This window comes from Haliotis rubra, unplaced genomic scaffold (assembly GCF_003918875.1).
Source record: "Haliotis rubra isolate DU_JTF1 unplaced genomic scaffold, ASM391887v1 Scf213, whole genome shotgun sequence".
NCBI lineage: Eukaryota > Metazoa > Mollusca > Gastropoda > Lepetellida > Haliotidae > Haliotis > Haliotis rubra.
In genome coordinates, this window is record NW_025766148.1 from 862,565 (window position 1) to 878,584 (window position 16,020).

The following is a 16,020-nucleotide window of genomic DNA, read 5'->3' on the forward strand; positions in this document are numbered from 1 at the left end:
GATCGAATGATCAAGTTATCGATTATACGATGTGTAGTCTTGACCTAAGTTATTCCTCCCCTCACTCACACACTGTTTGTGTTCTAGATTCTTCCGTCCGTCCATCCTTCCCTCACTCACTGTTTGTGTACGAGATTCATCCGTCCGTCCATCCTTCCCTCACTCACTGTTTGTGTTCGAGATTCACACGTCCGTCCATCCTTCCCTCACTCACTGTTTGTGTTCGAGATTCACACGTCCGTCCATCCTTCCTTCCTCACTCACTCACTGCTTGTGTTCGAGCTTCATCCGTCCCTCCTTCCTTGCTTCCCTCACTCACTCACTGTTTGTGTTCCAGGTTCTGTCCCTCATCCCATCCTTCCTTCCCTCACTCACTCACTGTCTGTGTTCCAGGTTCCTCCTTCCATCCTTCCCTCACTCACTGTTTGTGTTCTAGATTCACACGTCCGTCCATCCTTTCCTCACTCACTCACTCACTCACTGTTTGTGTTCGAGATTCACACGTTCGTCCATCCTTCCTTCCTCACTCACTCACTGCTTGTGTTCGAGCTTCATCTGTCCCTCCTTCCTTGCTTCCCTCACTCACTCACTGTTTGTGTTCCAGGTTCTGTCCCTCATCCCATCCTTCCTTCCCTCACTCACTCACTGTCTGTGTTCCAGGTTCCTCCTTCCTTCCTTCCCTCACTCACTGTTTGTGTTCCAGGTTCCTGTACGTGTGTGCGGCTGTGTTTGTCGGTGTATACACGGGGGTGGAGATCGGGGTAACCCAACCCAGGAACCTCATGTCCCTGATTGGCATCGCGGCCTTTATCGTGGTCATGTACATCACAAGCGTCAACCCAGCCAGGGTAAATATATAGTACCTTGGCGTTCTCATGCCATATGACGTGTGTGTGTCAGTGCGTTACATATGGAATTTAAGCTTGGAGGAAAATCTCTTTAAACATGAAGAACCTCACTTTGATCTCGGCAGGTGAACTGGCACCCTGTGTTTTGGGGGATGACGATCCAGTACGTCTTCGCCTGTCTGATACTGAAGACCACGTGGGGGTACGGTGCCTTTGAGTGGCTTGGGAACAGGATGACGGAGATCCTGGATTACTCTAACACAGGCGCCCAGTTTGTGTTCGGGGACAGATATCAAGACCATTTGTTTGCCTTCAAGGTAAGAAACACTTCCTCATAACCCCATACAGTCCCCCATAAACTGCACCTTTAGGATATGCCAATACTGCAATAGGGGTGATCTCAGCAGTAAAATATCAACAGTGTTGCCGTGGTATTATGAAGGATACATAAGGACGAAGGAATAAAACTACACTCCGAAATGTTGTGTTCCCCATGATAAAGAAGTTGACATCCATAAAACTCTCTTCCTCGTGTTATTCTGATACCCATAATCCCAACTATGGCCGCCTATTCCAATGTCAACGGCAAAGATCAAATTAAATAACAGATGTAGAACCTCACCACAAGTTTGTTTGCCTTTAAGGTAACTAACGCTTCGTAAAATATAGAATATATCTGCAGCGCGATCAGCCAGTCATAAATCAGAATGATTTGGTCTTAGTCTGTTCATTCATGTTTGGCTTACGATTCTTTATGCTCATGTTAACGCTCTGGCATATGCACTACAACCAGAAATTATTGAGAATTTAAGATTGTAAATATTTTTATTTTTTTCACTCATTACTCACGTATTAAATGTGAATATTATCAGAACATAACTCCAGATTCAAAGACAGGTGAACAGTTAGTATTTTCTCAAGTCACCATGGGCAGCAATGCAGGCTTCAATGCGGCGGGGCATACTACTGATCAAAGAAGTTAGAAAGTCGTGGTCCATGCTGTCCCAATATCGGACCACCTCTTCTTTCATTTCAGCAATATTTGTCAGATTTTTCTTCTTGACACTTTCCTTCATAAGTCCCCAAACATTTTCTATTGGATTTAGGTCAGGGATATAGCTTGGCCGATCTAATAATGTCAAATTTTGGGTCCGAAACCAGGCCTGTGAATGCTTTGAACGATGTTTTGGGTCGTTGTCCTGCTGGAAAATCCAAAAATGTCCATAGAACACGTGAGCAGATGGAAGTAAATGTCCCTCGAGAATATCTGTGTACCGCTCACTGTTCATATTCCCTTCAAATACACAGAGGGGCGTTGCCCCAAACACAGATATGCTACCCCACACGTTAAATTTCGGACTGTACTTTGGGCGCTGATACAAAGGTTTTTCAGTTTGTTTGGTCCAGAATTTCAGTGTATTAGGAAGCAGCCACACAGAACTTTCATCTGAGAAAATCACACTGTCCCAGTTAAAATTTCTATGCTGTAAGCACCAGTTCAATTTTCGCTCCTTTTGGTCAGGTTTCATGATCGGTGATGGAATTCCTCGACTTTTCTGCCAACCCATTGCATGCAGCTCAGTTTTAATTGTCTCCTTACAGACAGCCACAGTTCCTCTATCAATCATATCCAGCCTTAAGATTTCTGAACTCCTTCGTTTGTTTTTAGAAACAAGAATACCAAGCCGCCTCCTGTCACCGACAGTCAATTTTTTGGGCCTACCTGCGCCTCCCTGGTGCTCAATGCCATATCCATTTGCAATATTTTTCAAAACATGATAAACAGTGGACAAAAGGGATGCCTGTTCTACTTGAAATCACTTTAGCTGATCTGATGTCCTTGGTTTAATACTCTAAATTCAACTTTCTCTTCTCTAAATCATCCCTACTGAGGATAACTGAAAATGTCGTCTGCTAGCAAGTAAACAAGGGGGATAACTCTTCACAAACTAATGAAAAAGGATTAACGGAGTTGTCTCTCTTGAATGAAACCAAGCACTTGATAGCTGGTCATGATTGTTTATACTAGAAATCCAATTAAACATATTCCTAAAATTCTCAATAATTTCTGGTCATACTATATGTAATGGGTGAAGTTTATGAAGGGAAAGTACAGCAGGCAAACACGTAATGCATCGTGGATGTAACGTCAGCACCATATCTATGTGTTTGTATGTCTATGTAAGACATTCTTGTGACAGTTTGCTGTCCTCTCTCCGACACTTGTATTGTTACAAAAATCTGTGAAGGATTCTAATGACGAATGAAAATACCATGTTTTGAAAGAATAACGCTCAAGAAATAATATGTTGTTCCGTAACTACGAGTAGACACCATCGATTCTTTTAAGATAAATATCCTAGTTTGGAATAGGAAAACTATTTCGGTGAACGAATAGAATCTCATTCTTACTTAAATGATAAATTTACTTAAATTTGCATATAATGGCTTTAGGTAGTAACAGAATGTACTTTCGGTACCTGCTTTAAGATAATATACATTTCTTTCTTTGACTCTTGGAGGTCGACATCCCGAGAGGCAAAAAATCGTTCCAGTCTCTTTTCTTCCACAGGTATTGCCTGTCATCGTGTACTTCAGCTCCCTCATCTCTGTGCTATACTATCTCGGAGCTATGCAGGCCATCATCCGGGTACTTGGAAGGTTCCTATCATTCTGTCTGGACACGACGGCAACGGAGTCACTGAACGCCGCCGGCAACATCTTCGCTGGACAGGTGACGATTAAACAGTTCATCACTTTCACGTGTATATGGACTCGCTCCATTCCTCCAAATTACCAATCAGATTCTTTGTTCTTGATTGGAGGGTATGTGAATGAAAATGTTCTAAAAATGTTTGGCTAAATCAATCTGTCCACAAGTTTTATATGGTCTCTGTTTTATCTATATGGGATGTTCGGAAAAATGGCAGTTTCCGCTACTTCCGTTACTAAGACGGTTCCCGGCTGCCTTTGCGCGCGACAGCTTGCAATATACGAGACCAGCCTGGTTCCCTGGGTCTGTTGCGCCTGCGGATACGAGACGGGGTCAAGCTTACTTCCGGTAGCAGATTTCCGGTGACAAGCGTACATTAAAGACCCAGTTCTGATTACAAATTGCGCGACTGCCAAATATGATTTACTACACCAGACCAAATGTGCCATCATGCTTGGCTGACAAAGTTGTTGACAGTCGTAATAGTTGGCTAATTTGGTGATGGTTAGATCGAAAATTTGTTATTCCTGCAAGTATTATCGGTAGCTTACTGTCAACTGACAACCATGAAAGCATTCGGAAAGGTATAAAACATTGTTTGTCACCAGAAATGCCGTGACCTACATACGGGCCCTATACCCCTATCCTGCTTTCTGCGTACGTCCTATCGGACTAAATACACCATAGAATCACCACTTCCTTTGATTCCCTCAAATAATCAGATCACCATGCGCTGCACTTGACCTTGTGTTCCTATAAGAGTAAGTGAGTATGCTTTTAAACCGCTTTTAGCAATATTCTAGCAATATCACGGCGGGGGACACCAGAAATGGGCATCACACATTATACCCATGTGGGGAATCGAACTTAGGTCTTCAGTGTGACGGACGAACGCTTTAACCACCCCACCATAAAACCAACAAGAAAACCATATCTACCTGGACACCATGTCAACGGTAAATAACCTACCTTATTTATGTATTCTTTGTTAAGAAAGATAGTTTGTGTTTCATATGTTACTGCTTTTTAGGACACAAGTACAGAACAATGGCTGTCTAATGTAATTTCATTGGACAGAATTACAATCTTTAATCTGATTAAAACAAACACTAATGCATAAATACATTTCAACATTATCTGCTCTGGTGGTCTGCCGTTTCGTTGCGTTACGAGAGCAAACTGTGACTGTATCTAACGTGAACATAACGTAAAGAATCCGAAGAACTGTACCAGGAACAAATGTGAGCGAACAGAGAATGGGAAGTAACGGCTCGCCAGTGGAGAGTTATTAACAAAGTAAGGGAGGTAACTCTCAAAACGTCTGTCAAAACCAGCTGTGAAAATGGCAGTCATGATATTGTTTCGGGACATTTCCGATGACAGTGGCCCGAATTATTTGCCTTATGAACCAACTGTACGTCAAAAACAACGTGATTTGGCTTGTAGCCCAGCTTCATTCCTTTTCACCATGATTGGAAAATGGAATGTAAACGTTTCTGAAAAGTCAGCCAGACTTCTGCTGTCGGACAAAATGGTGGTCAGCTGTCAGCTGACTGCAACCAGATGCGGATTGAAGTCTTCACTGGCCAGGTATGATGGACAGATGGTGATAAGTTAACTGAATGTACGTTTGAGAAGACAAGAAATGAGGGCATATTTCGTGCAAAGGGTTGTAAGTCAAAGGCATTGCATAGTTCACCCTGCTGGTGTGGAACCCCTATGTACAGCTCTACTGATATCTCTCGTGGTTGTATTTCAGACTGAGGCTCCTCTAATGATACGTCCCTTTATGAAGACAATGACGAAGTCGGAGTTGCACGCCGTCATGACCGGGGGGTTCGCCACCGTATCCGGCAGCGTCCTCGGCGCGTATGTCACGTACGGGGTGAGCTGACGTAAACAAGTAACGTACACAGTTGTTTTATAAACAGACTCCTTCACGTTCAGGACGGATGCGATTGTGGAGAAGTCTATATTAATTCTGGATCAGGCTAGCTATTCTCGAAACGTCCGTAGCCCTACGAACTTCTTAAGCCCATTCTTAACACATTGGCTACGATCAAAGTTAAGAATTCTTAGGGTTACGAACGTTTCGAGAATAAGGGCTGATTAATAAAACGAGACCTCGTAGTGCTTACTTCTATCATTTGAGATTAACACCATTTCCAAAAGTATTCCAGTTACGTCACAGATGCCCGAAGTGATGCATGCTTTAGACGTTTAGCACAGATGAGGTGCTGCCAATCTGAGGATCATCTAGTATTCGAAAGCACGAACAAACATGTCCGACATGCTTAATAGCCAGGGGATTGACCTTTGTAAAGAATTTTCCAGAATAACGGCTATGAGTTCACATTGAGAATCAAGGACATTATCTTTCACAAAGGTGAAGGCTAACCATCTGCTAGCGGCGTCCGTGATGTCCGCTCCAGCAGCTCTGGCCATCTCCAAACTGACCTATCCAGAGACGGAGATCACCAAAGATAATCAGAAAGACGTTTACAAGTTAAAGATGGAGTAGGTTCTTCACAGGCCATTTATTTCTTTTCGCTATAAATCTTTTCTTTCAACACATTATTTTCAACTTTAGCACATGTTTTTTCTGTCAGTGGGTTTTTTCTCATGTCTGTCTCATTCCGTTGTTCGTGATGTACTTTTGTTTCATCATTGTGTTTTAATTAGGGACTTGTAGTTAGATATTTGTTGGACAGAACTGTGTTTTGAATGACCTCCCCTCAAACACGTGACACCCCAACCCATTTCACTACAGATGTGAATAACAGTAACCTGGTCAAGTTTATATTTCATATACATTGATTTTGTGACATTATGTTTACATCTACCTACTTTGCTGCGTATGATTTGTTAACGTCCGCAATTATGACGTTTTTCCCAGTAGTCACACTTTGTTCCAGCTCACAGAACAACGTCATTGAGGCCGCTTCTAAAGGAGCTTCCGATGCCATAAGTCTTGTTGCCAACGTCGCTGTCAACGTCATGGCGTTCCTGGCGCTGCTGCAGCTCATCGACGCCTCGTTAACGTTTCTTGGAGACAGGGTCGGCATTGTGGGTCTGACCTTCCCGGTATGTTAAATGTTTATGCTTGAATGTTGGGTTGGGTTGAGTTGGGCTTTACGTCACATCGCCATTATTTCCGTAATATAGTGACGAGAACAAGTCTGCATTAATAAACATTGTAAGTACAGAGTCAAAATGAGTTTTATTTCAAAAACATATATTCATTACATTGTCATTTAAAGACAGAAAAAGGCATAGCACTAAATTTAAAGGCAGGCAATTTGTTAGTCACATTACACAGTTACAATTTATGATACAGATCAACTTCCCTCAGGTAGTTCACTATCAGATGAGCGCTCACGCGGGAGAACAATCTTTCAGATTTGTTGCATCATAGAGTGAGTCCCTTGCAGACGATAAGTCCACACAGTCAGGCAGAATATGCTTGATGGTGAAAAACTCATCGCAAGAGACACACATTGGGGGTCCATCCCCATCCGTTTTCAGCAGATAGTCATGTGTAAACCGACTGTGGCCAATACTAAATAATAATAATAAATGATAAAACTAAGGCAGTACTGATTTGGAAGTTAACTTTCTTTCTTAGGTTCCCGGCTCCTTTGCGCGCGCCAACTTGCGACATGCGAGACGGTATAAGATACTCCCGGTGACAAGCGTATATTCAAGAACCAGTTCTGGTTCCAAACTGCGCGACTGCATAACATGACTTTACTAGACCGGACCAAGTGTACAACCATGCTTCCCTGTCATACCCGTTGACAGTCGTAATAGTTGGCTATTTTGGGGATGGTTAGATCGGCAATTTGTTATTCCTGCAAGGATTATCGGTTCCTTACTGTCAATTGACAACCATGAGACCATTCGAAAAGGTATGAAATGTTGTTTGTCACCGGAAGTAATAATCAACGTAAAGTCTCGCGAAGTGCCGTGACCTACTTACGGGCCCTGTAGGTATTTAAACTATTATTGTACCCTGTGGGTGGATAAATATTCTATCATCTGTAGCAATCATGAGCAATCATGAGACCTCATGTCCTGGATATAAAAGAATGATTGTGTGTGTTTTCTTCATCCACAGTTGATCTGCTCCTATGTGTTCTACCCAATCAGTTATGTGATGGGTATTGATCCTGTCGACTGTCGGCGAATGGCCAGGCTGATTGGCTTCAAGACATTTACAAATGAGTTCGTGGCGTACATTGAGATGGGGAAACTGATAGATAACGGTCACATATTTGACAACTATACAACAACGTTACCTAACGCCACGTGGGTAACTCAACCTAATGACGACATCTTCTTGACGGACTGGGGCCAAACCTTAGTTGGTGGAATTATGCTGGTAAGTAACGATTTGTTTTTGTCCAAGAGTGAGTGAGTGAGTGAGTGAGTGTGCGCAGCTTTTGTCAATAGTATAGCAATATCACGGCAGAGGACACAAGAAATTGTACCAATGTGGGATTCCAGCCCCGTGTCCTCGGCGTGACAAGGGAAAGTTTTAACCACAAGTTTAGCCCATTGAGACACACGCACACACGCACGCACGCACGCACGCACGCACGCACGCACGCATGCACGCGCGCGCACACACACTCGGTGGTCTGCTCTCACTCTGACTCGGTTGGAGAACGAGCGGTCGTAGTTCGCTGTGCAAATTTGTCTCCCTTTGTCACGCCAGGAACCTATGATCGCGCAAATCCCTGCAGGGTGCCCTGATTTTCTTTTCAGTTTTTTCCACACCCACAGACGTGGGTTTCAACAAAGCGGTAAACGTCCGAGATCTCCATCATTTCAGACTTTCCTGGCTGTCTGGCTGTGATATATAACTGGAGTACACCAAGCGGTGTAAACTTCACTCACTCACACTGGCTCGGTTACACTGTTGATTTCGTGTCAGCCTACACTGACGGCCTACGGCGAAGCTGGTTTGTCTGGTCCATGCTCGATCCGTTACAACTCGTGAATGTTGTTTTTCGCCCTTGTGGACAGTGTTCCAGTTATAACAAGACGTGTTAGTTTAGTGTGAGTGAGTGAGTATAATTTTACGCCGATTTTAGCAATATTTCAGCAATAGCACGGCAGGGGACACCAGAAATGGGCTTGACACATTGTACCCATGTGAGGAGTCGAACCCGAGTCTTCGGTGTGATAAGCGAACGCTTTAACCACTAGGCTACCACGCCGCCTCTTATTTAGTGTGAGAGGAAGTCTGAAGCGATACAGGTGGTTTAGATCATATGTCTAAGGAAAACACTAAAAGAAGATAAACATTTTCATTCTTACAGAAACGGTCACAGGTTATCGCAACTTATGCCTTGTGTGGGTTTAGCAATCTCGGCTCCATGGGGATCCAGATTGGAGGATTAGGAGCCATGGCTCCATCTAGGAGCGGGGACCTGACGCAATTAGCTTTGAGAGCCATGATCGCAGGCAACGTGGCCTGCTTTTTGACAGCGTGCATTGCAGGTGGGTACATCACTGTAACTATATGATCCAGTGTTTTTTAAGGTGGATAATTTACTTGTCTTTGCATGTGTTTGTGATGGTTACCACTGGATTCGCGAAAATCTGTATCATTGCTAAGCCTATTACCCCTAACAAGCAATTTGGGATAAGTATAAATTTACACATTGTTTGGGTTTCGGGGGAGTTATAAATCAAGCAGTTACGCTATCTGAGTGAGTGAGTGAATTTAGTTTTACGCTCCTTCTAACAATATTCCAGCAATATCACGGCGGGAAACACCAGAAATGGGCTTCACATATTGTACCCATGTGGGGAATCGAACCCGGATCTTCGGCGTGACGAGTAAACGCTTTTACCACTAGGCTACCCCACCGCCCCACGCTATCAGAAGATACGGTTTACATTAAAACACAATCTACAAACTTGTTCTCGTGTACTCTTTCGTTGTTTCTTTGTGCTTCTGGGCTAATTTTACTATATATATTCTCTATCATCAGTAACCGTTTCCTCGATTCTAGTTGACCTTTTTGTCTACATATACTGGCCTTAATTGCTATTTTCTGTTACCTTTCTTGTCTGTATTCATTGACAGCTTATTTTCCTCGTTTTTTCAAGTTCCAAGAGTGAGTGAGTGAGTGAGTAAAATTTAGAGTCACTTTGGAAGTATTTCAGCCACACTGTGACTACAAAAGCTTTGTATGCCCAGTAAATGCATGTTGGTATTATAAAAGGTCATCAAAGGTCTATTAAATAAGAAGACTCTCGGAGAGGTTGTTTTAAGTCCAGTATGTAACCATAATACTGAGTCAAAAATGAAACTTCACATTCTTTCTTCAGGGCACTATAAAAGAACAAGAGATGGTAAGATGGTTAAATTGTTATTTCATTGCTGAGATCTGTGTGATGTACTCGATACACTGACAGTGCCATAATCAGTTCCATTAGGCTACGCCGCCGTTCCAAAACATGGGTATACAGAATGTCAAGTCACAAGAATAAAAATGCGAAATTTCTCAGTTCAGTATCGTGTATGGCCGCCCCGCGCATTCACCACTGCCAATCACCGTCTCCTCATCGACTGCCTGATGCTTGTGAACACGTGGTTGGAGATTCTGCGCCATTGCTCTTGCAAGGCAGCGCCAAGTTCTTGCAAATTCTGAGGTTGGTTCCTAAGACCACGAAACCATCTCCCAAGTGCATCTCAAACGTGCTCTATTGGATTAAGGTCAGGGGACCTCGATGGCCAGTCCATGACGTTGATTCCGGCGTTTTGAAGGAAATTCGTGTCAACATCGCGGTATGCGGCCGACCATTATCATGCTGGAACTGTAGACCTGGGCCATGAGCCGCCATGAATGGAACGTGTTCAGGGGTGAGCACCTGGTCGCGGTAAGCAGCAGCTGTGAGGTTTCCACGGATGACCAGAAGTCGGGAACGGTTGTTTCCACAGAAAGCACCCCACACCATGCAACTTCCGCCCCCGAATCTGTCGACTTCCTGTACACAACATTGGGCATACCGTTCACGACGTCATCTCCAGACTCTATGCCTGCCGTCCGCGAATCTGAGGGTAAACCTGGATTCATCGCTAAAGACGACTCGATTCCAGTCTCTCTGGGTCCATCGGAGGTGACGTTGGGCCCACAGCAGACGTTGACGTTGATGAAACGGCGTCAATATTGGCCCACGATATGGACGTCGAGAATGGAGATTGGCAGCCCGCAATCGATTTCGAATGGTCTGTGAGGACAGTCGACCTCTAAACATCTCAGCCCTGGTTCGTGTAGCCGGCAGAAATCTGTCACGTAGGTGACGTAGGACGATTTGACGGTCTTCTGCTCGTGACGTCACACGTTGACGACCCGACCTTGGGCGATCAGAAGTGGTGCCAGTTTGTTGTAGACGACCTCGCAAGTCATACACAGTACGACGGTTGCATCCCATTGCTCTTGCGACGTCAATAACTGATCTTCCCGCTTGCAACATGCCAACGGCACGTTCACGTTGCCCATTTGACAATCGTGGCATTTCAAGTACCGTTAGAACTGTGGTTTAAAAGTGTTTTTTCAATTCTTGAGGCCAATGCAAACACGTGCATATGAAGAAAACTTCGATGCGAAGATCACGTGATCGACTGCACGTGCAAAACCTGATTTGGCACTAACGTCATTTGCACGACGAATGGATGGGTTTGAGTGGGTTTTGCTAACGTTTTTCTAGAGTCGAAAGATAGGGATCCCATTTCGGATACATAGATGTATCATCAGAGAAAGATTATTCATTATTTTTCAAATTACATTTTGTGAAGTTTTTTTTTTGACTCAGTATATATCATTATATGTAACAGTACAATATAAAAACAGGCAGTAGATCGCCAACAGCTAAAGGGACATCACCATGCTAAGGAACAAGCGGGTACAGCAACGTGCAGTGAACTTGGACAAAGTACTGTGACTATGCGTCCCAGTCCACCCAGCTGTGAATGGGTACCTCGTAAGGATGAGAGAGCCTCAAGAACTCGGTGCGCCTAGTGGCTGCAAGAGTTGTATACTCCCCAGGGAGTTGAGATTGATAATACGATGTGCCGTTGAGATTGACATCCAATGATTGAGGGAAAACTACCAGCGCCTTGAGCATGCACTAGTTGCCTGGATATGTGCGCTATATAAATATCATATAATAATAATAATACACTGTCGTCAGGCTCCCCATTGTTCTCGGTGCCCTTGGTTTGGGCCGCAAGAGTGCCCGGGTTCTCCACCGGGTGCACAGCCCTTCTGACACGCTGGGTAATGCAGAAGGCTGCAGTGTTGGGGAGCCTTCATATTCTCCGGAAAGTTCTTGGTGGGTGTTTCCTGGGAGAAGTCCCATTCGCTGTCTGGGCTGCGTGTAGAGGGGGGCAAGGGCCCTGAGCTGATGGTGAGCCTTACCAGGATGACTGTGCCAGGATCACCCGAACCCTCTCTGCTGCATTTTCATCTTTAATCTGTAAAACATTAATAATAACATGGGGACTTACAGGGCCTGTGCTATCTGCATGGGCCCAGCAGGATTTACATCATTCTATTTGCAACTGGCGATTATCAGCAAATTTAGCCAAACCTAAAACAGCAAAAAATCTACGATTAAAACCCTGGCAATGAGAAACATTCTTTGAATGATGTGGTCTTATCATGTTTCCGTACGTCCTGGTAGTACTTCACAACCTACCAGTGTATATTCCAATGGTATTCTTTGACGTATCGTGTCTGTCTGTTGCAGGTCTTTTCTACACTGGAGACCTGTGAACAAGCGATACTGTGATGACTTAAGCTAAGAACATGGTATTGCGGATGGGGATATATGAACGAAGTTTTGAAAGCTTAACTTGTTAATCAAAAGTTTCACTTTGTATGAAACCGTAACTGCAATATCTGTTACATATATTTGAAAACGAATGATCTAACGATAACGAATCTTTGCGAAAGGTTTACTCTGCATTGTTTCCTGTCACAACAAGATTTCTGAAGCCACTAAGTCTTGGCCGTTATACAAGGTGCCGCTCCTTCACCATATCTTTTTATCGTGAAAATCTTGACTATTATATATATTTGTATATACAGCTGCACGTCCTTATTTATTCATTCTATCAGTCATTAGTAGTGTGCAATATATTACCTGGCAGGATGATCGATATTTGTAAACTCTGTCTCGATATATTGTCAATTAATTAACGTGGAATATTGTCACAATAAATAAGAATTACTTTGTATGAAGAAATATGAAGGAGAAGAATTTCGGTGTATTAAATTACTTTTTTAAACCCTATATTTACGTGCATGTTAGTCCTGCAAGTTGTAGGTGCATTATGCCTTGGTCTTAAACCAATGGTGAGCGCCTTGTTGACAATCAGTATATGAGATGCAGCTTCTTCTACATTTATTCAGAAACTATAAATATATTCATATTAAATGTCTTAATCTGAAAATGCGATGCAGGATTTTACACTGAAACTATTGAAAGAAGTGTCATTTGGATTTCTGAAAAGAATGTGGTTACAAATAAACTGATCATATTTAGATCTTTCCGTATATATGGCTGAAATATTGTCGATGTGACGTTAAGTCTTAACTCACTCACTCACCTTATCTGTATAATGGAGATAATGTTGAAAACGGTTTGAAAACCGACAATAAGGAAATTCATTACAGATTCGATTTGCAGACGAGTTAGATGAAATTTCCCTCGTTTATTTTCTATTTTATTATTTTACAATTAAGTACACAAAGTTTATGACTTGTAAGGCACAGTCAAAACACTTTACAAAATATTTACGTTGTAGGAGAGGCAGATGTATGTCTACAGCGTGCAACAAAGAAAATACAGTAACAGCAGAACTACCACAACTAACTTGGCAATAAGTTGATTGAAGCCAGAGAGTTTGCAAAGGGATAAACGGATAAGAACTGTACAGGTTAATGAGGTATAAGAAAGGAGGAGATGTTTAACACTTGCTGTCATGTTCAAGTTAGCACAGGTCAGTGATCCATGTATATACTCTTTATGACACATTTCAACAGATATTTTCATGTTAGTGTCCTGGACAGGCTGTATGTTTTATGTATATTGATGAGTATTTCAGTTAGATCACGACGTATGAAGAAATATTTGGAAACATGATAAAGGCAGATCGGGATTAGAACTCCAGATCGTAGAAGTTTGGCAGGTCTAGGGGAAGCAACTCGAATTTCACACACACAGCGAATTTCGGCGCCTTAAGCTGATGGGTCGACCCAACGTGACACTTGTATGAAGTTTCCTTCAACTTTGAACTCTATGAATTAAAATCAGTAAAGATCCAGCAGGGCTTAAAACGAGACCTTGCTGCACCTGCAATACCGTCTTTATTCCGGTGATGTATGACACATTACTTCGTGGGTTAAAAGAATGGTATTATATATATTATACTACAAAACCACCACAAAGTAGAAACAATTACGAGATTAGAACCCGACAGCTCCTCCAGAAGTAGGATCACATTTAAACGTTGATGACAGAATCAGGTGTTTTTGTGAAGCAATATATTTTGTATGTTGACATTGTCACCAGTCCAGAAAATTCCAAAACCGAAACTGCTCTAGAGGAAACGTATTTCGTATTTAGTTCAATTACTGGACCGATGCAGGAAGATCAGTTTTAAAGACTTTTAGAGCAGGAATTCAGACGAAAATCTTAGTTAAATAAATTATTAGATAATTTCAAAATCAACACCATTTCAGTTACAGTGGGGATTCGTGAGTAAGTTATAGAATGTAACCCAAGGGATCACATATTTTTAACACTATTACATCATAGTGTGACTCTATAATGGCGAGGGATTGTATTACAACACCAATTGTATATTAGTAATCTGGATGTATTAACATATCTCAGGGAAATTGCCTGAAGGCGGTGTAGCTTAGTGGTTAAAGCTTTCGCTGGTTAAACCGAAAGTGTATGAAATCCAGATCTTAATCCTTATACAAAACTTGATGCATATCATGTATACACTGATATTAGCTTTCTGTATTGTATGCTATGATTTTATAAATAAACAAATCTGAAAACATTGTGAAATGTGTGATTTCACCATGTATATTTATATCGAAACGTTGTATAAATGTCCTTCAAACCAGAATGTTGTTCTGATCACAAGGACCACACATAGCATCTTGTCTTATCACTGTAGGAAAATCATTTTGTAAATTGTATTAACACCTGAGACTATACTTGAAAACCTAATGGCTACCTTGTATTATAACAATCGTTGCCACTGTCGTGAAAACCGCATGGCGTAGGGTTCATTGGTCTGATGAACGTCGCTATCTTCTACACGTTACCAATAGCCGTTGTCGCGTATGAAGCGTCGTAAAGAGGCATATCACCAGGGGATTATGGATGCAGCTGAACCCTTTGGTGGGGGCTCAGTGATGGCGTTTTGGATTTTACTCCAGTCCCCGGAACACTTAATGGTCAACTTTGCAAACACTAAGTACTCTCTATCGCCGTCGTGCCACATGTTGATAACCATCCCCTTGCCGGTCGGTCGATATTCATGGATGGCCTCATCCATTCTTCTCACCCACCTTCGTCAATTAGCAAAACAACTCTGTCAAAACATTACCACGGGTCACAAGGAGACACGACATGATCTCCTTTGACGATTTTCTGGATAATCGTTGGACGAAAGGTTCTAGCAAAGGTTTCTTCTAAATCTGCAAGAATTGCCGCAGGCACACCATGAGAAATAGCGGAAAATTCCTATGTTGAAACTTCGATGCTTGATTGCCAGTAGGAGAAGGAGACTTGGGATGTCACGAGCGCCTCAATCTGCTGTTACTTACAATCACCCAAAACGGACCTATAATATCAAAAGGAAATGCTACATAGAACTATTCGTAGGAGAGTTTAGAATACAATGTTATCACCATGCTCGCAATCTGATTGGTGTACCGATCTAATCATGCTCGCAATCTGATTGGTGTACCGATCTACTTATGCTCGCAATCTGATCGGTGTACCGATCTACTTATGCTTGCAATCTCGTTGGTGTAGCGATCTGCTCATGCTTGCAATCTGCTTGGTGTAGCAATCTGCTCATGATTGCAATCTGATTGGTGTAGCGATCTGCTCATGCTTGCAATCTGATTGGTGTAGCGATCTGCTCATGCTTGCAATCTGATTGGTGTAGCGATCTGCTCATGCTTGCAATCTGCTTGGTGTAGCGATCTACTCATGCTCGCAATCTGATTGGTGTAGCGATCTACTCATGCTGGCAATCTGATTGGTGTAGCGATCTACTCATGCTTGCAATCTGATTGGTGTAGCGATCTACTCATGCTCGCAATTTCATTGGTGTAGCGATCTGCTCATGCTCGCAATCTGATTGGTGTAGGGATCTACTCATGCTTGCAATCTGATTGGTGTAGCGATCTA

At 42.7% G+C, this 16,020-nt stretch overlaps 1 protein-coding gene across 2 annotated transcripts in view; it reads left to right on the plus strand.

The window, feature by feature from the left end:
* The window catches only part of LOC124276796 (solute carrier family 28 member 3-like), a 40,139-nt gene extending 25,385 nt beyond the window's left edge, over positions 1-14,754 (plus strand). The window contains exons 5-14 of one of the 2 annotated variants that reach the window (XM_046712448.1): positions 704-848; positions 974-1,165; positions 3,421-3,582; positions 5,321-5,446; positions 5,948-6,078; positions 6,477-6,645; positions 7,679-7,942; positions 8,886-9,066; positions 12,328-12,389; positions 13,388-14,754. In XM_046712448.1, coding sequence (XP_046568404.1) covers positions 704-848; positions 974-1,165; positions 3,421-3,582; positions 5,321-5,446; positions 5,948-6,078; positions 6,477-6,645; positions 7,679-7,942; positions 8,886-9,066; positions 12,328-12,353 — 1,396 coding nt within the window. In that variant the 3' untranslated portion in view covers positions 12,354-12,389; positions 13,388-14,754. The remainder of the gene's footprint in view (positions 1-703; positions 849-973; positions 1,166-3,420; positions 3,583-5,320; positions 5,447-5,947; positions 6,079-6,476; positions 6,646-7,678; positions 7,943-8,885; positions 9,067-12,327; positions 12,390-13,387) is intronic. The other variant, XM_046712447.1, reaches the window with a different exon arrangement.
* The last annotated feature ends 1,266 nt before the right edge of the window (positions 14,755-16,020 follow it).